The 24,309-nt window shown below is 33.5% G+C and overlaps 2 protein-coding genes across 3 annotated transcripts; both read right to left on the reverse strand.

Moving 5' to 3' along the window:
- Positions 1-930: 930 nt before the first annotated feature.
- On the reverse strand, positions 931-9,185 carry LOC130623309 (uncharacterized). Of its 2 annotated transcripts, none has more exons than XM_057438778.1 (12): positions 9,054-9,185; positions 8,236-8,281; positions 6,737-7,111; positions 6,102-6,285; positions 5,386-5,403; positions 5,252-5,287; positions 4,680-4,760; positions 3,714-3,782; positions 3,513-3,590; positions 3,202-3,423; positions 2,907-2,990; positions 931-2,578 (listed from the first exon to the last, which is right to left on the reverse strand). In XM_057438778.1, exons 1-12 carry the CDS (start codon positions 9,065-9,067, stop codon positions 2,478-2,480), a joined length of 1,308 nt encoding a protein of 435 aa, XP_057294761.1. In that variant the 5' UTR covers positions 9,068-9,185; the 3' UTR covers positions 931-2,477. The 2 variants fall into 2 exon arrangements, with proteins under 2 accessions (XP_057294761.1, XP_057294760.1); XM_057438777.1 differs by having other exon boundaries at positions 931-2,596.
- Positions 9,186-11,493: 2,308 nt separating this feature from the next.
- LOC130623305 (uncharacterized) lies at positions 11,494-24,270 on the reverse strand. The gene is made up of 11 exons (XM_057438772.1): positions 23,717-24,270; positions 20,551-20,599; positions 16,459-16,836; positions 14,982-15,285; positions 14,618-14,686; positions 14,151-14,228; positions 13,498-13,584; positions 13,295-13,348; positions 12,975-13,220; positions 12,791-12,871; positions 11,494-12,118 (listed from the first exon to the last, which is right to left on the reverse strand). Exons 1-11 carry the CDS (start codon positions 23,731-23,733, stop codon positions 11,826-11,828), a joined length of 1,656 nt encoding a protein of 551 aa, XP_057294755.1. The 5' UTR covers positions 23,734-24,270; the 3' UTR covers positions 11,494-11,825.
- Positions 24,271-24,309: the final 39 nt, after the last annotated feature.

Raw genomic sequence — 24,309 nt, forward strand, 5'->3', positions numbered from 1 at the left:
GCAAGCAACTTGCCGACATTTTTTTAGCTGACTTTTTTGGACTGATGTAAATAAAGTTTTATAAGGATCACATCCCGACATCAGATATATTGGGGAAAGTTGATAAATTTTTGTCTCGTTTCCACTCGACTGCATTTACCCCTATAGCGCGAAAAGCTCACGACTTTTTTGTTAAGCATGCGCATTTAGACAAAATTTTTAATTTTATTGAGTGTACGCGCCAGCAAGAAAACTCAAAAGCTTATAGCGCCAAATGCAGCCTAGTGGAAACGAGTCTTAAGTACCACGCACTCTAAACTTGACGAAGTTCTCAGCGTGGTTAGTACTTAAGATCTCGTTATTTGGTTAGATCCTAAATCTTAGAGGGTACTAATTTTTGCTTACACCCGCACGCCCTAACTTCACGATTTGCAGACCTTTTCGAGCCAAGGTGCAGATTGTATCATAATGAAAGTGCAGCTAGCGCTTACTTGGCCTACACCCCTAACAAAAAAAGTTTTGCAGCCAGCTGTAGAGCTAGTGTAATAATTGTAGCTAGTGTAATAATTTCAGGACGTCAGTAACTTAAAATTTCTATCTCAGTGCCACACTTATTGAAGGACTGTAGGAGTCCTGGCGTATCAGTTACAACCCTTTTCCGAGAAAATTCGCTCCCTTCCGAAAAGTATCCAATAATTTTCCCTTTCCACTTCTTGTGAATTCGAAAGCTTAAAAATATTCATTCAGATTTCGAAGATAGTACATTGCAATCACTGGGTTTCTTCCTTCTTCTAAGCTATCCTCTTAATTAAAAGTCAACACAAACCAACAAATCTGATGGCGTTTTTTACTTTTTATTGAGGGCGTCATTAAAAGTGGGCGTTTATGAAGATTTACAGATTATCATATTGGCGGGGTTTTTTTTGTGATGTTTATCTTTTTACAATCATTAAGTTAAAGGTCTTGAAGATTCTTTTTTCTTGTCAATCTGTTCAATTACAAAAAATCACTAACAAATGTATATTTTTTATAAAAAAATAGGGTAAGCCAAATTTTAATTTACAAGCTACTACACCTCATTCACGCGTAAAAAATTGTTTATTTAAAACTGGCTTGTTTGGAACAGGTTTTCATTGGTATAAACTAGAATACCATAATGATCCGAACAAGCACACTGGGCGCCTAATAAGTGCTGGGCCCATATTCCAGGGGAGAGACTCTTAAAAAATGCTGGGCATTCACACAAATCATTATGGTAAGTTAAGCTTCCTTAAAAAACTGAAAGCTGACAAAATAGATTCCATGAGTTTCCCGAAGTTTTTGGTCGTTTTGAAGGCATTTTTCCCTAAAACTGACCAGGTTTTGGTACCTTTTTTTCCTTGAGCAAATATAAGTAGGCAAAATTGCCAGATACAAGACCTACATTTATTTGTTGAAGACTGTACATAATTTGCCATAACCAAAATATTAGAGCTGGAAAACATCAATAGGTAAAATTATAACTCATTTAAGTATCTTAAAGATCACTTAGATTTAAACAGGTTTAGGGCGTAAAAAGGTGGTAAAGCTGACAAAAAAATTTCCCCAAGTTTTCCCTAAATTGGAAAAAAAAATTTGTCCCTGGGTTTTCCTGAATTTCTCTGAAATTTTTCAAAAAAGACATTTTTCTCAGGTTTTCCAGGGTTTGTCTGAACTCTGTCTCTCAACGTGCAACACTTATTTGCTTGAAAATTTCTCTTTATATACATTAACATACGAGTGCGCTTTATACAAAACACTGTTCAGAACACATCAGCCAACTGCTAAATGTTCTATTGCGAAGATTTTTTGTTTTGGGCTGATGTGTACTGTACATATAATAGCATCCCAAGCGTCAACGGCAGGGATTACAAAACATACCTGACTATAAAATTTTCATTTTGAGATGACCAGTAACCACAAAGTTAGACTGAATTTTTTATTTTATGCTGTTCACTGTTAAAAGCTTATTGGTGTTATCGTCGGCTATGTTTTTGCGTATAAAAGTCTGTTCTTACTCGAGTAAAAAAATTATCTATACTACTAAAAATAGAAATTCATACTGATTGCATTTACACTACATTCTAAAAAACTAAAAAAGATTTAGCATAAAAACGATAAAAAAAATATAAACAAATTTTCCTCATTAGTTTGAATCTGTAATAATTGCTAAAATAAGTATATATCTTTCGTTTGCTGCTAGACACTTTCTTTGAGAACATCACAAAAATGATTTATATTATTTCTAAACATGGAAATAGAAAAAAATTCTATCAATGTTTGTCCTTATCTGATATGGAAATTTGTACGTTAGCATGATCTCATAAAAAGTAAACAGTGCAAACTTTACATTTATTTTCGGAGTTAACGAGGCAAAAAAATCTTGTTTATTCCCGTCCCGTAAAATTACAATTTTGATTTATCAAAAAAAATTACATCTAAAAATATAAAAAAATAATCGGATGACTTTGTTTCGTTTCTCAGCCATCTTCGTGGCTCACGTGACATTTGTTGGGCAAAAACATATCGTTTTTTTCCACCTCCCTTACTACAGCAGTTGTTAATGGGGCATCACCATTCTCTACGAATAAACACGAATCTATAAAAAGAGGGGATAATTGTCTATATTAAAATACTCACTGTCTGTCTATGAGCCAATTTATTGAAAACGCAATTAGAAGTATATTTATTATTTCATGCAAACATAGCAATAACCCCTGTCCAAGTAAATTTATTACTTCATGTAAACAGGCGGGCAAGATTGCACGAAATAATGACGCCGGAAATATGTGATAAAGAATATAGTGTGTACACAAAACTCTCTACACTGCTGCCACCTTTGCTTTTAACAGACTTAAAAAACATATAGAGTACATTAGTTTGTTCGGAAGTAGCATATTAACTGATACCTGGGATGTCTTGGGAGCAAAAATAAAAAGACGGTTTCGCTTCCACCTGTTTTTTACGCACGCCTAACTTCGAGTCTTCGTTGTCTAAAATATAAATCCATGCGAATAAGAAATTTTTGGTAACTGTAAGTAAAGACATTTTGACGCGAATAAGGGCTTGTTAAAAGCTGCCAAACTTTTTTCTTGATTAAGGGATAGAGTAAACCCAAGAAAAGAAAGAAAAAAAAAACAGGGAAGCGAAATAAGAAATAAATGCAGGGAAAAATAGGGACATAAAAAATGCGGAAAAACCTACTTAAATCTGGGTCAACAAGTTTGTTTAGGCCAGAATTAACGATGTTGTCTTTTGTGCAAATCTCAGAAGGCGAAATACTCGTGTTCGTGATATTCATTGTGATGGGTGCACTGAACTGAAACGCAGAAGGTGGAATTCGTGGAGGTATCTTTAATCCTGGAGTTATCTCTGCTTGTACAATGATGGAAGAAGTTGTCGAGTCATGATGCGTCACAGACAAATCTAAACGTACAACATTCTCGAATTTAAAACCGCAAGAAATAACACAAAAATAAAGCAAAAAAACAAAAACAACAACAACAAGTAATTACCATCCTCACTAGGACTACCCAAAACATCTGTTCCCCAATCTTTCCTTCTTTCGCCAGCACATGACAAGTTGTCATCATCTAAAAACAAAAAAACGAAAATAACAACTCTCTCACATGAACATGTTTTACTATTCAAAGTGGAGGGTAAGATGGAATATCAGAATATCAGAAAATACCAGAACAAGATTGGCCTAGCCTTACCTGGCTGAGAAACTTTACTGTCTTGGTACTGCATCGTTGAATCTTCAGATACCGACGGTTGTCTTGCAACTAAAAATGACATCAAGTGGTATAGTAGTAAAGTTTTCGCAAAATATTTTAATTGTTGCTATTATGGGATGCTTATCTTATCGACTGATTAAATTTGCAGTACAAAGCACGGCATCTGTATCTTAAACAGGACTTACATACAGCTCTCAATGGGGTAAGATGAAAAAACAGAACAGGAAATATCAGAACAGGAAATGCCAAAACAGGAAATGTCAAAATTTTTCGAATATCTTTTAACATAACGTAAGCTCCACTAGTAGATGTAAATTTCACAAGTTTTTGCAAAATATTTATATTGTTTCTAGTATAAAAAGCTGATCTCATCGACTATGTCAAATTTGTAGAACAATTCACAATTTGTACTACATGACACCTGACTTAGACAGAGTTGAAGACCTAAATCACAAATACGTTAGATTCTTGTTCTTAAGCAAGCAGCCCTACAATGTTTCCCACCTTTGGTCAGGGAAAAATTGCCACTTTTTCATTGATATTTTCCCTTATTTTTTCCAAGATTCTCACAAACTTAGTCCAAAACTTCCCCATGGATAGGTTTGTGCTAGTGTGTTATTTTTCAAAAATTAGTTAGCTAGTATCTACGGTTACCATATTTGTTTATATCTTCCCCAGTTCTCTAGCTGCTCCTATTATGTATTTATATGTTTTGCACGTTTTAGTTGGCATTTTTTTTCTTCGAGATAAAGTCATGGTTTTAAAATAAATCTTCATTTGTTTACTTTAACCCGAAGCAAAAATTCGCTTGATTTTCCGAGTGAATTCAAAAAAAGTTCGGAAAACCCTGATCGTATCTGATCATGTATAACGTGGGAATTTTCTCATATTTCTTCATGATTTACCTTACATAGAAGGATGTAAATAATTTCAAAAATATCTTACTTTGAAGCTGGCCATCTGTGTGTACAGGCAATGACAGTAGAGGTGCGGCTGCATCATTTCCTGATAGGGTTTCCGCATAACCTATAGAAGTAACAAATTCACAGGTAATCGAACATCACAAAACAAACTTCTGAAGGCAGAGCATGATGTAACATTCCATAGCACGATGATCTTTTGATTCGCCTGACATATTTAAAAGAGGTCCCTGGTTTCTCAGTTCATAAGCATCAGTGCGTAATTAAACATAAAACGGAGAAATTTCTAACATTCAAGTAAACCCCCACTGTTTTCTGATTTTCTCTAAAAAAGGGTCTGTTTTTGAACTCACTGATAGATCCCTGTTTCAGGTTACTTGGGAACCATTTTAAATCATTCAATTTTAACTTGCGTAAAAGGTGAAGGTCAAAATCTGGAAATTTGGAAAAATTTTATATCAGATAAAAGCGTTGACATGCGCACAGAAGAAAACAAGCTTCCTTGATTTTATTAGAATATGGATAAATAGAATGGCTTTACTTACCTTAATTTTATTTAAATATGCATAAATAGAAAAATAGAATGGCTTCACTTACCATCATTTACTGTATTGATGCTTTGCAGCTCATGCTCTAGAAAAGAAAAAGTGTTCATAATTCGATAAAGGAATTACTGCATTGGACGCATAGAAAATACAGAAAATGAAAATTTTTGGGTATGCAACACTCACCTTCTCTTAGCTTTGTCACTAAAACGAGAAAAAATAATGCTAGGTTAGTACAGATATTGTGCAAACAATAAAAAATCCATAGGAACAATAGGGCGTTCACTACTTCCGTGTCTCTGTCAGTATAGGATGTGTTTCTTTTAAAGTCGCTTTAACATGCACAGCTCTTTTTTCTCAAACTACTGACTGGTTATTGCTGACATCATTAAAACTCATGTAACAGATCTTTTCCATTGTTTTCCATTGCCTCAGTACCAACTAGTATACGATTAAGTTATTTTCCTTGAGCTATGACATCACTGAAATTAAAGTCCGCCTAAAATTTATTCATTGCATACACTTTTTTTAATTCCGTTGAAGAAATTATGAAAATAAGGTTTGTTTGCATATAGGGTCTTAAATATGCTAGCAAGCAAGATAAAATGGTTGCAGGCAAGTTAAAAAAAATGGTTGCAGGCGAGTTAAAAAAATGGTTGCAGGCGAGTTAAAAAACACAATAGTGACATGAAATATGTGAGCAATGGTACGGAGAATTAACCTCAAGAGAGTTGTTTCCAGACCATGGTGCAGGTGCATGAAGAGATTCTCATTAGATTTTCTAGCTGAACTCTTCCTCATTTCCTAGCTAATTTCCACACAAACTCTCCTCTTAACACAAATCTTCATTTCGTGAAATTTTTTTTTTAATTTGGCAGCCACCATTTTAAGGTTTTACTCACCTTTTTTCCTACATACATTCTTTTTATATGCTACAATTCCTATAATTCCCACAAGTAAAACTATTACTAGAATTAAAATTCCGATAGCAATCCAAAATACACCAATGACCGTGCCATTGACAGGTGACGATGGCAACTTTGACACATGTGGATTATTTGTCGTTTTTATGCCAGTGTGACATGTCTAAACATACAAATTAAAGCATAATGTAACAAAATAAATTATTGCAATTATTTAAAAAATTTTCTTCTGCTTTCGTTTTTTTAATATTTTATAATATATTTATTTATATTATAATATATATACTTATAATATATTCTTAACTTCTAAAACATATGAAAATACAAAAGACCCATGCACAATATATAAAAGGAGACACAATAAATAATAAAGTAGCTTTTAATTCTGCAGAAATATTTGTACTTTGCAGTCACCATCATAAATGATGTTGTAGGGAGAAAACAAGACCTTTCTGTGAGGTTTTAACTTATTCAACACATAACACGAAATACGGGTTAAAGATATTTACAGTGTTTTGTTCAAAATTTCTAAGTTTTGAATTTAGTCAGCATTACTATTTTTCACTCGTTGGTACCAAAGTGCATTTTTTATCCGTCTAAAAAAAACAAATTACCTCAATAACATCTTTGCATTTTTTTATCTCATCCAGCAATGTTAATTTTTCACAACATGAAACACAATCGCCAGTTGATACGCGGAAAAAAAATCTTGGTTTACACTCACACCGCAGTGGTGTAGTAGCATTACATTGTGAGGTAGGAATGTGATCTTCGGGACACTTTTCAACACAGGACTGGCAAGCATGGCTGCCATGTTTGTCTTTGTACCTTCCCGCACTGCAATTCTTACATCCAATTTGAAAAGTTCTGGTGCGAACTATATCGTGACATGGTGTCACAGGTTCATTCCCTGGATCACATTCAGGGCATGTAACTTTACAAATATCTTTGCCATCAACCTTTTGATGGTAGATTTCCATTGGACATTCCTATAACAAAGTCATAATGAAATCCCTTGTTGACTGTATCGATTTCATCCTTTTATGCAGTAAAACAAGTTGGATTTTTAGTGTATAAATGACACCTGTGAATTAATGCCATGTCCATTAAATTTTTTTTTAATTTATATAAAAAAAATTTGGAAAAACAAAATTTGGTGAAAAAAAGCCACTGAAAATTTGTCTGTCGAATTGAGAGAGTTGCTGAAATTTTTAGATTATTTTAGATATATATATATATATATATATATATATATATATATATATATATATATATATATATATATATATATATATATATATATATATATATATATATATATATATATATATATATATATATATATATATATATATATATATATATATATATATATATATATATATATATATATATATATATATATATATATATATATATATATTAAGGTTGTAAATTAAGGTTGTATGTCTTTCACATACCGCAACATCGTCAATAATTTCTCAAAAGCATTGAATCCTAAAACCGCTTAGAATTTCTTGAATTTTCTTATTTTCCACTTCTTGAGTTCATACCTTTTTCCCTGATGTTCTTTCTAGTCTGCAACTAACTTAACTATTTTCACAGGTGCCAAACTTTATTAAAATCTAATTAACATTCATCCTATTTTTTCAAATCCTGAAGGTTCAACTGAAATATTTGCCAACATTTAAATTGGCTCAAGCACTTGTAGATAGTAAGTTATTTGTTTACGTATTTATTTGTATTTACTCAAAATTGTTTGTTATTGTTTATTTTTATATTTACTTAGCCAAATGCAGTCAATTATATGTGCTGCAGTTTTATGGAATGAATGTCTAGAGAAACAAAAGCAACATTTTCTTTGAGCAAAAATGCTGTGGATGCTTGGCTTGTTTTGATGTTAGCTTATTTTTGATTTACAATGTTTTTTGATTTTCCAGTGCCATGCTCTTTGCGTTTTTAAGATATCCAAGTGCAATAATTCTGACAACTGTTACTGAAATTGTTAATTATATTCTATTGCTAACATTCTGACTTGCAAAGTGATAAGAATTCAAACTTTACCACACAAAAGTTACATAAACAAAATAGAAAACATTAAAAATATATTTACCTGAATGGATTGTACAACGCCCAACAAGGTTGAAATCACAAGTATTCTAGGAAATTAAAACGCAAATGAAAACTGTGACTAAAATATGTTTTCTGCAACAAAAGATTTCTCTTAATTCTTAAAAAATGGGATAACAATCAATTAATGTTCTTAGAAAGATGTCAAATGCTAAAAATTAAAAGTTACTTGGTAGAAGACGTAACGTTTTTGAGTCAAGTATGTACAGTCATATAATTAAACAATATCAAAAAAATGCTGCCACAATCAACAATATCTTGGCTAGGTAGGTACCTTTAGATGATACCATTGCTTGAATTTATACGTCACAACATTGGCACAAAAGTTAACTAATCAATGATTACTGTCATTCAATAGCAGGTTGTTTAACCTGACCAAAAAAGGCTGCTACAGATATTTGATTATAGCTATGTTGTTACTGGTTGATCATCCAAACCACTGTAGAGATAAATTGACAACAACATAGCCTGATAACTGACTCTATTGTATTAAGGGAGAGTGATACTTTGGTGAATTTAACAATCTGTTTACAAGTAAAAAAAATACCTCAACTTTTTTTAAATTTAATCCCTTTCTATATTTCTTATACAGCGTATAATAACTCTTGTATACTATAAAATTTTACTCTTTCCAGCAGTTGTATCACTTTAATTGTATAGGAAGCCTTTTATTAATTCCTTTTTTCTTTTAGTTCAAATAAAATCCAGATATGACATTCATTACAAAAGAAATAAGAAAAGGAGTAGCGAAAGAAGTTATTGTCTTTAATAATTTTAATGAATAACAAATATAATTCATACTTAATAACTGTCATGATGATGAAGTGCTTGCCAGCCTTGTGTAATTAAATATAGTCTGAAAAAATAAAACAAGATACATGTACAGTCAATACAACTACTAAGACCAAATATCAAGATTTTTCCTCTTTTTTGTTATAAATATATACAAATAATAAATATATATAAAAGGTCCACATCTCAACAAAATATACATATTATTTTAAATCACTCCTTACTGCAACAAAGAGAAAATTTAACAAGAGAAAGCAGATGAATGTCCCATCCTACAATTAGGTATTATTAAAAAGTACGCACAAAAAATTATATACATTATTTTGATCACAAAATCAGCCTAATATCATATGCTTACATTCTAATATTGAAAGACAAAATTATTTCTTATGCGAATTCCTTCACTGGTCTAAATTCTTTTCGGTTATTGCACTTTGTTTTTTACGAAGGGGGCATCTATGACGCACACTCTTAATGAAATGGCCACAATGGTTAAGCATTATTTTCTCATGACAGCCTTAAATATGTTAAGTGCTGAAGTGCGGACAGTGGGCAGTGAATTGAAAGATAGTCTATTAGTCAAAATTGTTAGGGTGTTAAAGAATGTGTTGTATTAATAACATATTTTTGGGTTGCTGTATTTTCTGGTTGGTAAAAAGAGATTTAGATGAAACTTTTTAATAATTCATGCTGTGAAATTTTGCAGACAGTGTTAAAAATACTAAAAATTTTTTTTTTTTACAAAAATTCATTAAAATACTATCATGGGAATGTTAAACAAAACTATATTTTTTACCATTTTTTAAAAAAGTTTTTATATTCTAAACATACAAAAACAGGTTCAGAGTTTGAGACAATCTGACAAAAAAAACCATTTTGTCTGTTGTTGTAATAAAAAATGGAGAAAAAGATGCAGAAGAATTTCGAAGATTGAATATTGGCGATATCGAACAGATTCTTCCCGAAAGAGATATAAAAAAATATGTACAAATCAATGTCAATGTTTAAATCTTTTTAATAAACTTAATATGCAGCTTGATCTATGCATAATTAGTTTGTCTTGTTAAAGAGATCCTAAGCTACTTTTACAAGTTGAAATTACAACATTTGCAAAATGAATTCTCAATGACATATCCACTTTTTGGAAACGTTCATATAACTTTTTTAAAAATATTTTTTTACTTACAACTAGAATCAATGACTTTTATAGCCACAAACAATTAGTGCAAAAAAGTTAAAAAAGTTCTACCATGTTGAAATTTCAACATCGCTTTCTGCAAAAGATTTCTGTTTTAAAAAATATTTAACATGATATACTAAAAAAATATACAAGCAACGTATGATTTTTTTGTTTTAAATCGAAAAGGATTTATTGGAAGAAAGATGTTGTGAAATGTTGGGAATGTTTTTACAAAAATCGCTAAAAAATGCATTCAATTCTATAAAAAATTAAATTACTTGGAAAGAAATTTTTGCGGAACAAATTTTTCCAAAACAACAATTCCGCAAGCTGCAGAGCTTATATCTATGGTCAAAAGTTCTTATGAAAAAAATGCAGATTGATTGTTTGTGATAAAACCTTCTCGTATTAAGCATTAAGGAAAGTATATTCTTTACAAATTATCGCTTTACCCACAGTCATCAAAAATATTTGATTTAATAAATTCATAAAAAAAGTTTGCAGACTTCTAAATAGGCAATTTTGCGGAACTTAATTTAGCAATAATTTTTTTTCCTGCAAAAATTTCTTTCCTTAGGGACAAACGTCCTATTTATCAACGTTTTTTCAGCTTAAAAACTAATGCCCCATTTACACCTAACAACATTACAGTAGTTTACTTTATCTGACTGGGTTAACATTCTTTAATAAATGTACAGCAACACATATTCTCAGATGTGAATGGGGTATGCTTTTTGTCATAATGATTTTGAATAATTACATAAAATTACATAAGAGCTCCTATATAAATTACTTGTTAAGGGCTCGTGAAATACTTACTAAAAACATAAAAAAAACTTAACAAATATTCTGGTTAGTTTTTAAAACTTTCCCATTCTAAACCTTTCATGGAACACCTATGCATATACAAAACTCGCATTTTTTGAAGCCTTCATCTGCGGAGTGCTGGCGAGTTGATAGTTCTTGTAATTTTGAAAAATGCCCAAATCTGTCCTGGTCCTTATTTCTTTGTCAATGATTGTAGTTTGAAAAAAATTATCCTTTCTTTCATGCTTGACATGAAATGCAACTACAAAAGCTTTTATCAAATGTTTAAAATTCTTTAAACTAGGGGAAACATTTTTGAATAGTTAAATTAGTAAACAAGTTAACTTATCATTATCTTACAAGTTCTTGTCGATGATGTTTATGTGTGTGTGCGTCAAAAAAACCACAAATAATTACTAGTGTCATGGTTAATTCCAATTGCTTAACTTAGGTAGACTCAGGAAAATGTAATATTGTCTATCTCTTTGGCACAAACTAAGATATTTAAAATAATACAAAAAAAATTTTAGCAAAAAATTAGATGTGCTTTAATATACAAAAGCCATTATGGAAATTACATTTCCTATGCAAAATTCCAGCCCACTTTAGAAAAGGGGGATAAATTTTTTTCCATATAATTAGCTATCTACTTTTAACGGCAATTCCACAATAAACCCGACACAAATTCTCTGTCCAGCTAAACTGCCCATGTGTGCGGTCTATTGTGCAAGAGGCATTTAGGTAACCAGAAATTACTGTTAAAGTAAATGCGTTAAAGTACTATGTAAACCAGTCTAGCCATCCTCGTGGCTTACATGGTACTTGTTATGAAACGAAGTTATAACGTCATTCCGTCCTTCCAATCTAAACCAGTACACAAAACTTCTGATGGTAAATTCTGGTATATTTGTACTGATTTGTCTCAACAACGTCCGGAAATCTTTGGGCTTGTGAAATGAATCAGGAAGCACCAAACTTTGGAAGCTGCTTGTTAATCCATCCATTTGCTCTTCACTTTGGTTTTTTTCCGCAAGAGTTACCAAATCATTTGTTGACGGAACGTCCGGATTGGAGAACAAATTGCAGTCTATGAAAGAGGTGATTATTCGTTAATAAATTATACGTAAAACACATCTTACACGAAGTTTTCTTTTGAGAAACAATCACCTATAAATAAAAGGCTTTATTGTTAAGTCCTGATGTGGCCCAATTGCATGTTTTTATAATAGCATATTCATTATCAGCATATTTTTTCGAGCATATATACTGGTGACGGCTTCTGATGTGTGTTTCTTTTTAATTAACGCTGCAATACTGTCTGGATTTGGTCTTGTGTAACTAACTATACCTTTCCTTCAGTCACTGTTCTTTTAATGTAAAAACAGGACCAATTCTTATCCCATAAAGGCAACGTTTAAGTTTTTAAGTTATTTTTCCAATAGGCATAACATAAGCGTACTCTAAACCTGATTTCAAATTTTCACTTGCTCATTAAAAACACATGCACAAGGCTAAAAACTTTACTTTTTTGTAATTTTATTTTCTTGTTTGATTAGCTTAAAACTTTGATGAATAAAATTCTGAAAAGCGATAAAATATTTTCTTACAGTTCCTTATAAAAAACAAGTGTACTTATTGGTACGTCATTGGCAGAAAGGACTCACAACGAAGAATCATTCTGCACTGGTTTATTAGAAAATTTAAGAAGAAGAAAAAAACTGTATTGATTCGTTAAAATAACTAGAGGGATACAAAATACCTGGAAAGTCTTTGCCGCAATCGCAAGATGGATTTGCCTCCACCAATTTTTTTCGTATGGTCAATCGCAACTCTTCATTGTCTAAAAAATAAAGACAAATCACTTAAATACTCACCTTTTTTCATTCCTGTTAATTTTAAATTTATTCTAGAAAAAACATAAATGATATAGCAAGTAAACCTACTTAGATGTGGTTCAGCAAGTTTGTTTAGGCCGGATTTGGAAATCTCGTCCTTCTTATAAGCACATGGCGGATTACTTGCATTGTAATTTATGTTAATAACTGGCGAATTAATCTGAATAAGGGGAGAAGTAAGCATGGGTAGAGATGGCACGGGTAAAAAATCTGTATTATTGTTTTTTATTTCCGCTTGGTGCACTTCTACCAATGAAGTGGTACTCAACGAGTCATCATCCGTCATAGCACTGTCTAAATGTACAACATTATAAAATCTAAAAAAAATAACACACACACACAAAAAATGAAGCAAAACAAGTAAGTACCATCTGTTCCCCAATCTTTCCTTCTTTCACCAGCACGTGACCAGTTGTCATTATCTAAAAACAAAAAAATAAAAAAAGCAACTCTCCTAATATAACTGTATATATTTTACTATTCAACGTGGAAATAAATGATGACACAGCTTAACAGGTAAAGATGAACTGTCACAACAGGAAATGTCACAACACGAATGGCCTGGCCTTACCTTTTCGAATATCTTTTAACGTGACGTATTGGCCACTGTCTTGGTACTGCATTGATGAATCTGCAGATACCGACGGTAGTCTTGCGACTAAAATTCAAATTACATTATATTGAAATTGTGTTTTGGGCTGCCACAGAGTAACGAAAGATTATTCGATTTCATGCTTTTAAGAAAAAATTATACCAAACAAAAAGTGCAAAGTTATTATTTTGATTTAACTCTTAATATGCAAGAAAAAATGTTGCACATGAAAAAGTCCTACTTATATAGCACTACTACACTAACATTCCGCAAGGAGGCTTAATGTAAAGAGAGGCTCGTATTATTCTTAATCCTCAAAGGATGCGCTGTTTTTGAAAGGATGGGCCGTTTTTAAAAGGATGGGCCATTTTTAAAAAGACCCTTTTTTCATATAACAGTCAGTTCTTTGAAACTTCAGTCGCGATTGGCTAAGTCTTAGACGGTGCATGTTTGGTACTGTTAGGTAGCCCAATTTATCCTCTTTCAAAAACAGATGACAGATTTTGCCTGAATATTTTCAGGTTATTTTTTAATATTACTTTCAGAAATAATAACCAGAGAACCACACTGTTGTCGTTTTCCGTAAGATTCAACACAACATTAGGTAGCTTTACACTGGAATAACCTCTTACTTGGTTGCTCTCTACTCTCAACTAATGGAAGTAATGGTGCAATAGGCTCACCAACGTCTGAAACAGTGTTTGCATAAGCTAAAGAAATTTGGTATAATAAACTATAAATTACAAACAGATAATCACTTTTTAAAATTTCTATTAAAAGGTATGAAAATATGAATTTTTGTAGCATAGAATTTTTTTGTCGTTAAACTGGAACACCTTTTTTAGTTGCTTTGCTATTTCTTTAAATTTTAGTTAATTGCCTTTAGTTAATTAACAGTACACGACAAGATTAAATTTCTGTTCAGATTTAAATCCAAATAACAAATTGTCTTAAACTTGTGGTATACAAAAAGATACATTAAAGGAAAACTTTTAAATTTCTTAAAATACAAATTAATTGAAACACTCGAACTATAACAGAATTTTTCAGTCATTTTCTTCATTGCTGTCATACAAAATGAAAGAATGGCTTCACTTACATTCGTTTGTTGCAGGTACGTGTCCGAGTTCAATTAAGTTTATCTGATCTTGTTTTTTTGATTTCCTCACTAAAGTTAAAAATGTGAACGAATGAAAACATGGTATGACTGTCAAAAGTACAGTTAAATTGTTTTTATGCTTCCAGATTTTTTCGGCAGTGGAGAACAGTTTTAAAGCTCAATAATTCACCCAACAAAATTACTAACTCTCCTCTATTTTTTCTTGTTTATTAAAAAAAAAAAACTATTTTTATTTGTAGCCATATCATGACTTCGACCAGCAACCCTCCTCCCTCAAAAAAACTATTTCTGATAATCTACAACACAACAATATTTTCTGACACCGTGGAAATAGTTCACTTACCTCGTCTTTTATAAATACAAATCAAGAGCCCCAAGAGCAAAACAACTTTAAATAATACAAGTATTCCTATGACGATTAAAAAGGTTATATCATCCTTCTCCTTCTTCTTCTTCTTTGTTGGTACATTTTTGGAGGAAAGAATGGTTGTAAAAGGATGAGTTGGAGAAGGACCTGAATCAGTTGTTGTATGAAGGGCTGTATTAGATGTTGATGGGTTGCTTGTGGTAGCTGGTGATGGCAACTCTAGTGTACTTGTGAGATGTGTAGTTGACAGATGTGGCATTGGAATGTCTGTGCGACACGTCTACATAATATATTAAATAAAAATAGAAAGCATGTAAGATTTAAACAAATAAAGTAAGCCATAAAAATTGCTTTAAGCTCTACGTTAAGAAATAAAAGAAATTCAACTTTTCATAAATAATTGAGCACTGTTTTGAAACCAGTGCATTTTTAAATATTGAGTTTTTAATTTTTGTTTTAATGAATTTTATCAAAAAATGCTGAATTTTAAATTAAAAAAAATACGGAATTTATTATTTTTGTACATACCAACAAATATCGTATGAACATAGCTATTACACCTTTCAGCCCTGTGAATCTAGGTCGGCACTCGGCAATGCTGGCCTGAAAACCAACCTTCGATTTAAGTCAGCTGGTACATGCCACACTATATTCTTTCCATGGTCAACATGCCGAAAAAAATTCCTAATTTTTGCTTTAGGTTGGCAAAATTTCACCGGCCTTTGGATTCACAAGGCTGACCTTTGTTACTAAAACCTATATCCTGCGAAGAAACAAGTGAAGCCTTTGAAAGTTGTCTGGAAATATTTTATTTCTTTAAAAGATCTTTATTGGTTTCGGGATATAGGTTTTAAAAGTTTTCCCAATTATGCAAAATTAAAACATTATGACATCATCAACCACACAATAAGTAAGTGCTGTTATCAAGCATAATTACATATTAAATTTATGTAAAAAATTATGTAAAAGCATGACACTAGCTAAAAGCTCTAAAAATAGCTTGGACTATCATTTTTATTATTGTTGCTGTCTTTTCCACATTCACTGTAAACTTATATGGACTATTTATTGTCTGCAACAGTATTCAGAATCTGTTTTTGAACATAATGCTTTGATTTCAAGTTGAAAAAAAAACAACTAATAATTAAAAAGCTACTGTTTTTTTCGGATTCACCTTTTATTTTAGTCTTTTTATTAGTGCCTTGATTTACTATATTAGCTATATAGATAGAGAAAATACAAACAAACTAAGTACCAATAATTACATGAAGACTTCAATAAAAAAATATTGAATTAAACCTGCTGACATTTGTGGTTTTTGGTTCTGATACATCAAATGTCATTGATGCAAAAAAATTATTCCGGAAAGTGCTTCTATCATAGAAAATATACAGAGGTTTGTTTCAATTTTTTAGGTAAAATTCTTTTTTAAAAAAATTTAAAAATCAGTTACCTGTATAAAATCTTTACATTTGTCTTTTTCATGTGGAAGTAGTGACAATTTCTCACAACAGGACACACAACCAAGTGACTGGTAAAAAAAGTTCCCGGGTTTACAGTCGCATCTCCGTGCCGTAGTGGAATTGCAAGATGTTGTAAGAACAAGGTTTCCTGGACAAGTATGATCACATGTCCGACACGAGTGGCTCCCATTTCCTTCTTTGTACATATCGTCCTTACACGGTTGACATCCAATTGTAATGTTCAGTTTGTGGATAACACCAAAACAAGGAGTTATGGGTTCGAATCCAGGATCGCATATGGGGCATTTTTTATGGCAGTATATTATTCCATTCACCTCTTGCTCATAAAATTCCATTTCGCATGATGACTAACAAATATAAAAGTTGCTTATTTCAATCATAGTTTAAAAACCTGAAAGAGATGAGATCATCATCATCATCATCATTCTCGGCTTAACGTCCGTTTTCCATGCTAGCATGGGTTGGACGGGGTATATTAATGACCCTCTTCCAATCTGATCTAGACTGTGTTAGACCTAAACTCAATTTCCTCTCTATCAAGTCTGTCCTTATAACCTCCTGCCAAGTCTTTCTCGGTCTGCCTCTGGGCTTTGCCCCAGGAACTATCAAGTCTCTACACTTTCTTACCCAATTATCCCCCTCCATTCTTTCCAAGTGCCCCAGCCAATTCAATCTTCTTATCTGGATAACATCTTTAATTCTACTGAGACTTAGCCTGCTTCTTAGCTCATCTGAACTCTTTCTGTCTCTCAGACTGGCATTACACATCCACCTAACCATTCTCATATCATTCCTTTCTAAACGGTCAAGATCTTCCTGCTTCACTGCCCATGTCTCACTACCGTACAACATAACACTTCTTACACAGGCCTCATACAACCTACCTTTTACCTCAATTGACAGGACTCTGCTAGTCAATAAAGGAAGTAACTCTCTAAACTTTTTCCAAGCAGAACCTATCCTGCAAGTAACACTTCTTCCAACACCCCCTTCACTGCCCAACATATCACCTAAGTAACAGAAGTTCTTAACTATCTCTAACGAGCCACTGTTGTACATCATTAAAGCTGGAAATACTTCATTCTCTATAATCTCACCTTTGCAACGCTTGCATACAAACTGTATGCCAGCTCTTAACCTTCCACTAATACTACTGCACTTCTTATGTACCCAATGCTTGCAAGTCTGACAAAAAATTGAGTTACTACCAACCCCTTTCCTGCAAACTCCACAAGGCCACTTTCCAACTACAAGGTCACACTTGGCTGCAATGCTACTTATCATGACTTTAGACTTTGCTGTGTTTACCTTCAGCCCTTTCTCTTTTAGTCCTTTCTTCCACTTCTCAAACTTTTCAACTAATTCTTCCATCGACTCTGCTATGAGAACCAAATCATCTGCATACAATAACTCCCATGGGCAACCTGTTCTGAACTCCATCGACAGCGCTTCTAAGACTAGAATAAACAACAAAGGACTAAGTACAGAACCCTGATGTACACCAACATTTACACTAAATTCATCACTAAGTGAATCGTTAATCCTGACACGACTTCTAGCATTGCTGTACATAGACTGCACCATCGTAACTAGCCACTCATCCACACCTAATTTTCTCATAGCCCACCAAATAACTTTACGTGGCACTCTATCAAAAGCTTTCTCTAAATCTACAAAGGCAAAATAGAGATTCTTTCTCTTTCCTAAATACTTTTCCTGAAGCTGTCTGAGTAAAAATATTGCATCTGTAGTGCCACGCCCTGGAACAAAACCAAATTGCATCTTATCTATATCAATTCTTTCTCTAAGTAACTTATCAATCACTCTTTCAATAACTTTCATTACTTGATCAACCAACTTCAAACCTCTATAGTTACCCCTTTCTAATGCATCACCCTTGCCCTTGAAACAATTCACTATTACACTCGACTGCCACTCACTCGGAATAGCACCATCCTTTATAATCTGGTTAGCAAGACTTGTAATAAGCTCAACTCCAATATATCCAGATGCTTTTACCATCTCTGCGACAATACCTGATACTCCTGCAGCCTTGCCAATCTTCATTTTCCTAATAGCCTCCACTACCCATTCTGTCTTGATCTGCATGGCTGGTCCTTCTACGACATCATCATCAGACAAATTATCCTCATCCCAATCAAACTCAGTGTTAAGCAACCTCTGATAATGATTCTTCCAAGCTACCCTTTTCTCCTCCTCTGTGCTAGCCAAAACACCTTCATCATTACGTATACACTTCTCACCTACAATATCTTGATTAGTCTTCTTCATTTGCTTTGCTATCTTGAATACCTCATTGCGCTGGTCTTCCCTTCTTAACACATCTGCAAATCTGTTTCTCTCTGCTTCTGATTTTGCCTTATACACTGCTGTACGAGCCCGACGCTTAGCTTCTAAGTAAATATTTTTACTACCACCTGACTTCCACTCTTTCCAAAGTTTCCTCTTTTCCTTTATACACTGGTCAACCTCATTATTCCACCACCAGGTCTGTCTATGTCTAGCTGGTCCTTTCGTCCACCCACAGGTATCATCAGAAGCTTCTAGAAGACAATTCTTCAAAGTAGTCCAAGTACTTTCAACATTGTCACTATCACATTGACTATTGTAGGCTAACTGCTGAACTTTTGCACTAAATTGTCTTGCTACAATCTCTTCCTTCAGCTTCCAGACTTTTCGACGGGGCCTGTACTTTCCCTTGGCTTCTCTGACACTCTTCAAGATAATATCACAAACCAGCAACCTATGCTGGGAAACACACTCTTCCCCCGATATAACTTTCACGTCCTTCACCACTTTCTTGTCTGACTTTCTAACCAAAAAGTAATCTATCTGTGTCTTACAACCACCTGACTCATATGTTATCAGCCTACTCTGTCTCTTACTGAATGATGTGTTGCAAACCACCATGTCCGTTGCCATTCCAAACTCAAGCAATCTCTCCCCTTCCTTATTTCTGCTCCCAAATCCATAGCCTCCATGCACACCTCTATAACCTTCAGATGACTTCCCAACATGACCATTAAAGTCGCCGCCCACCATGACAAGTTCAGTGCCTCCAAACTTTGATGTGACTGCTATTAACTCATCATAAAACTTATCTTTATCTTCCTCACTGAGTCCACACTGTGGAGCATAAACTGACATAAAAGTGACAATCCTATTACCTATCAAAAACTTTATCACTATAATACGACTATTAACACGCATAACATCTATTACTTTTTCTACCCACTTCTCTGCAACGAATATGCCAACTCCTCCATATCCATCACTATTACCAATCCAAAAAAGCTTATACCTTGCCCTCCTACCTTCCACAAATCTCACTGAAGCTCCTCTCCACCTAACTTCCTGAACACAACACATATCAACAGATCTACGTTCTAACATTTCAACTACTTCACCTGCTCTACCTCTCAGAGTACCAACATTTACACTAGCCATCCTCAACCTAGTGTTATCTACCTTGTGATGTGATAGCTGGGTAACGGTCTGACGATGCTCACATCTGACATCTGTCCTACCGTGCGCGACACCTTCACTCCTTAGAGTTCCAGCCCCGTTTACGCAGTTTGTCTGATTAACTATTCGTACGGCCATTAATAAAGAGTTTTGGCATTGTTTTACAGCTGGATGCCCTTCCTAACGCCAACCGTTCACAGACCGGACTGGGTGTTTTTTAAAGTGACACCATCACTATGTGGCATTTCATGGGACTTCCACAATCGCCCCTTTAAACTAAGGTATGGTGGAGGACGTTCAACTCCTCTCTTGTCTCTTAAGGAGACCCTTCACCAGCCAAGGAGATGATGTAGCATAAAAATTAAAATGTTTGGTAATTTAAGATGCATAAACTTTGCCACTCATTCTACTCATATGCTATTTATAACTCTACTAAACTCTTGTATAACAAAACTTCAGCAATTATTCTTTTCTTAGTTGATATCACAAGAAAAGTATTTGCGTGTAACATTCTTTTACTGTCAAAATGCTATCAAAAATATATGCATTAGTACTATTAAAAAGATTTTTAATACCTGAATAGACACTTGCACAGAACCAACCAACATTAAAAGCAAAAGTGTTCTAAAATAAAAAAAACACACAGTAGCAGACAAGCCACAAAATCTTCTAAATTAGATAGCGATAGCTTCCATATTAGCCTTACTCCGTGCTGAATATCAATTGGTATGAAAAATGAAAATTTATCTAAATCAAACAAATTTCCTAAACAAATCAAAAGTAAACAGAATAAAACAAATTTGGCTCAAGAACACGCTAGAACAAAAGTGATTGAAGAAATCAGGAAAGAGAAGTAATCATCATAATCATCCTCACTTCCAACGATATCATAAAAATAAAAATCATCGTCATTTCCATCTTCGATCTTCTCCTTTGGGAGAACAATTTTTATGGTAACTGGTGCTTACTTTTGATTCTTCATCATTGTTTTCTATCATCTTACTTGGTTAAACCATGGTACTTTGTTATAATTATGAAGTTGATGTTTCAATTCTACGTTGAACTCTTTAGTTTTCAACTTCTTTTCAATTTCCTTTTTTCATTTGAAAGTTTTTTTTGCAACATCAAATCTAACCATCTCGAAGAAAGTTTTAAAAATATGCTGAAATAGTTTAGGTTGTTTGCCTGGTAATAATGCACACATGTGATCGCTGGAAATCATGGAATGTTCGATTTACACATTTTAGTTTCTTCAGATCTTGTAAGCAGTGAGGAAGTGTTTTAAGGAAGAAAAACGGTTTAAATGTAACTTTTAGTACAATCTAAACTGTTAAATTAAAACTAACGAAGAAAAAAATAAAAACTACAAAATGTGTTGGGCAGTTTTGTGTTTTGTTACGTGTTCATTTTTTATATGTAATACTGTTAACAAACAGCCCTGGCATAAAGGTACCCCTGATATGAAGGTGTTTATCAATTTCTCCAAATTTTTTGTTAAAAATCTCTTGCCTTTTTTGGTTGATGGTTTTCATCTGACCTCATGACATCATTATTGATAATTTATTAAGATAATCAGCATCAATTTAATAATAGCTGTGATGGGTGAACCTATGGATTTTTCCATTGGGTGACCGACTAGTCTCTTTAATAATAGCCGCATTCTGTCTGTCTGTCTGTCTGTCCGTTACGGAAACTCGAAATTTTTAAAATGCGCACCAATACCAAATGCGATATATTTTTAGCGACTTTGTTTTGACCGCTCGCACTTAGTATACTAATCATGACGCCTGATTCTTTAAAAAGGATTTTCGCGACTAGAAAGAATCCAAGATTTTCGCTTAAAAAAACAATCCAATATATTTTCACGGCTGAATGAACGAAGGCTATTTTGGTTATTAAAAAAAAACAATTCAAGATTCTCGCGGCTGAATAAACGAATGCCATTTTGATTTTAAAAATGGTCATGTTCAGTGTGTGTTCAGTGTGTGGGAGGTTTGTAGGTCTATTTGAATTTTTTATCTTCCGAGAGCTTTATATTTTTTTAATATTTGTTTTCTGTTTGTTTTCAAGGTTGAGATAAATATATTGTCACGTATTTTAGCTACGTGCAGATCTTAAACGCACCAGTTTTAGGATTTTTGGCTAGGAACGAAGATATTGAAGGCTAGCTAGCTTAGCTAGCTAGAGTCTTACTTTTTCCTATTCTGTTAGTTATAAGAATTTTTTATCCTACCCAACATTTATTTTCATGTTGAAGATGAAGCCACTTAGCTAGCTCCTATATTTGGCTAAAAGTGAGAGCATAAAAATGCAGTTTGGCTACAACAATATTCTTAGTAATAATTCTTATGCTAAATGCAGTTAGCTAGCTACAACTTTTATTTTTTTCCTGAAAACCATTTCTGCAAATAAAATGGCTGAGCAATTGCTTTAGCTGGTGAGGTAACGACAGGCTGTTTCCTGTGTTTTTTGGAAAAGAGTATTACGCCTGTTCAACTCTGCTTAACTGCACTAAGCAGTTGGCCCAGTGTTAACAACAGACTGTTTTTTTGTAAAAGGTTGTTATGTCTATGCGCATGTCCAGGCAGTTTACCTGTACTAAGGGATCAGGAAACTGTGACAATTAATTTTAAACTTTCTCAGGAATCAGGCCCGTACGAATGTGCAGCACTGCTTATCTGGACTAACCACTCAGCCCTGTGTTAGCAATGGACTGGTGTTTTTATTTAAACAGAGTCTGTGAGAAAAAAAGGGTATTGCCCCTATACGCCGGTTCAACTCTGTTTAACTGTACTAAGCGGTTAGCCCAGTGTTAAAAACAGACTGTTTTTTGTGAAAGGCTGTTACACCTATGGGCATGTGCTACACAGTTTACCTGTACTAAGGTCAGCCCACCGTGAGAATTATTTTTTAAACTTTCTTGCAAATCACGCCTGTACGGATGTGCAACACTGTTTCCCTGCACTAAGCGCTCAGCCCTCTGTCTGCGAGAAAATTTTTTTCAAAAGGGTATTATCCCTATACTCTGTGCAACAGGGTTTAACTGTACTAAGCACTCAAAAACTTTTGTAAACTCTATTTTTATTTCAGCTATCGTTGCAGGAAATTTATTTTTTTGAAAAATATGTTACAGTCGCAACACTATAATGGTGTATGCGCTTTACTTGATTTACGACATACTGTATACCTGTACTAAAGCGCTTCACCTGACCCTGTGGCTCAGTTCATGGCTCTTATTAGGCGCTCCCCCGTAACGCCAGGTCACAACTTGACTAGTGGCTCATCCCAGAGTGTCAACGCCGAGTTTCCCTGCTTTCTGTATTATAATATCTGTATACGTCTGTCTGTCACACAAAATGGTACCCCAAGTAGCGAGACGCGCTGAAGGCGGTATGAAAAGACCATGTGAACCCGTCGATTTTTCCACGGGCCACAGAGTAGTCTCTATTATAATAGCCGTATTTTTCTGTTTGTTCAAAAGAGGTACGGCGCCCTGTTACGGAAACACGATAAAGGATAGGCAACCCCGTGGATTTTTCCACGGGTAACGACTAGTCTATATTATAATACATGTATTTGTCTGTCTGTCTATCTGTCTGTCATGCAAAATGGTAACTGCAGTAACGGGAGACACATGGAATGGGATAAGTAAAGCAAACCCATAGATTTATCCACAGGCCACTGACTAGTTTTTTTAATAAAATTCTAACTAATTAAACAATGAAATAAAAAAACACATACTTTTGAATAACTACCATGATGACTTTGTCTTCTTTCAATATCTTGTGCTAACGTTTATAAATGAGAATGTTGCAAACTATCCAATAAAATCTTTTGCTTTTTTATTTTGTCTTTAAGCTCTAAAAAGGACTAAAGTAACAATTGCTAGCAAGTAAAAACCTTTACATAAATTTGTTAGAAATAAATAGTTCATAGAGTGAAAATATACTCAAGCAAAAATGTGTACAAAGTAAACAAACTATGAAAAAAACTATGAAAGAAAATAAATACGCTTTAAAACACAGGATAAAAAACAAACACACAACTTGGGAAAGAAACTAAAAATTACAAGAAAAAATAAATTAAAAAAATAAACTGATGACTCAGCCAAACCAACTTAACCAACTTAAAAAAGAAAAAAATATGACAATATTTTCCGAGAAGAAGTGAAATAACTAGTTTATAATAATAAAACGAGCATAATCATTGCCATTTGATATACTCAGCAAATGATTGTTCAATTGTAGTAATCGTTTCATATTGTGTTTATCTCTCAAAAATACTTATGTATGCTTAATAGGAACCGCTAATATTAAGTTTGGTTAAACAATCAA

This window comes from Hydractinia symbiolongicarpus, chromosome 13 (genome assembly GCF_029227915.1).
Source record: "Hydractinia symbiolongicarpus strain clone_291-10 chromosome 13, HSymV2.1, whole genome shotgun sequence".
NCBI classification, from domain to species: domain Eukaryota; kingdom Metazoa; phylum Cnidaria; class Hydrozoa; order Anthoathecata; family Hydractiniidae; genus Hydractinia; species Hydractinia symbiolongicarpus.

Bases quoted from the DNA above. Each gene is read 5' to 3' on its own strand.
- LOC130623309 (XM_057438777.1), bottom strand. The intron at 4,761-5,251 runs GTAAGTGAAGCC...TTACTTCTATAG, and splicing joins CATCAATACAGTAAATGATG to GTTATGCGGAAACCCTATCA. The intron at 2,991-3,201 runs GTAGGTTTTTCC...TTTATATTTTAG, and splicing joins ACTTGTTGACCCAGATTTAA to ACAACGAAGACTCGAAGTTA.
- LOC130623305 (XM_057438772.1), bottom strand. The intron at 16,837-20,550 runs GTATTAAAAATC...TATATTTGTTAG, and splicing joins CTGTGCAAGTGTCTATTCAG to TCATCATGCGAAATGGAATT. The intron at 12,119-12,790 runs GTATTTTGTATC...CCTCTTTCATAG, and splicing joins TTGCGGCAAAGACTTTCCAG to ACTGCAATTTGTTCTCCAAT.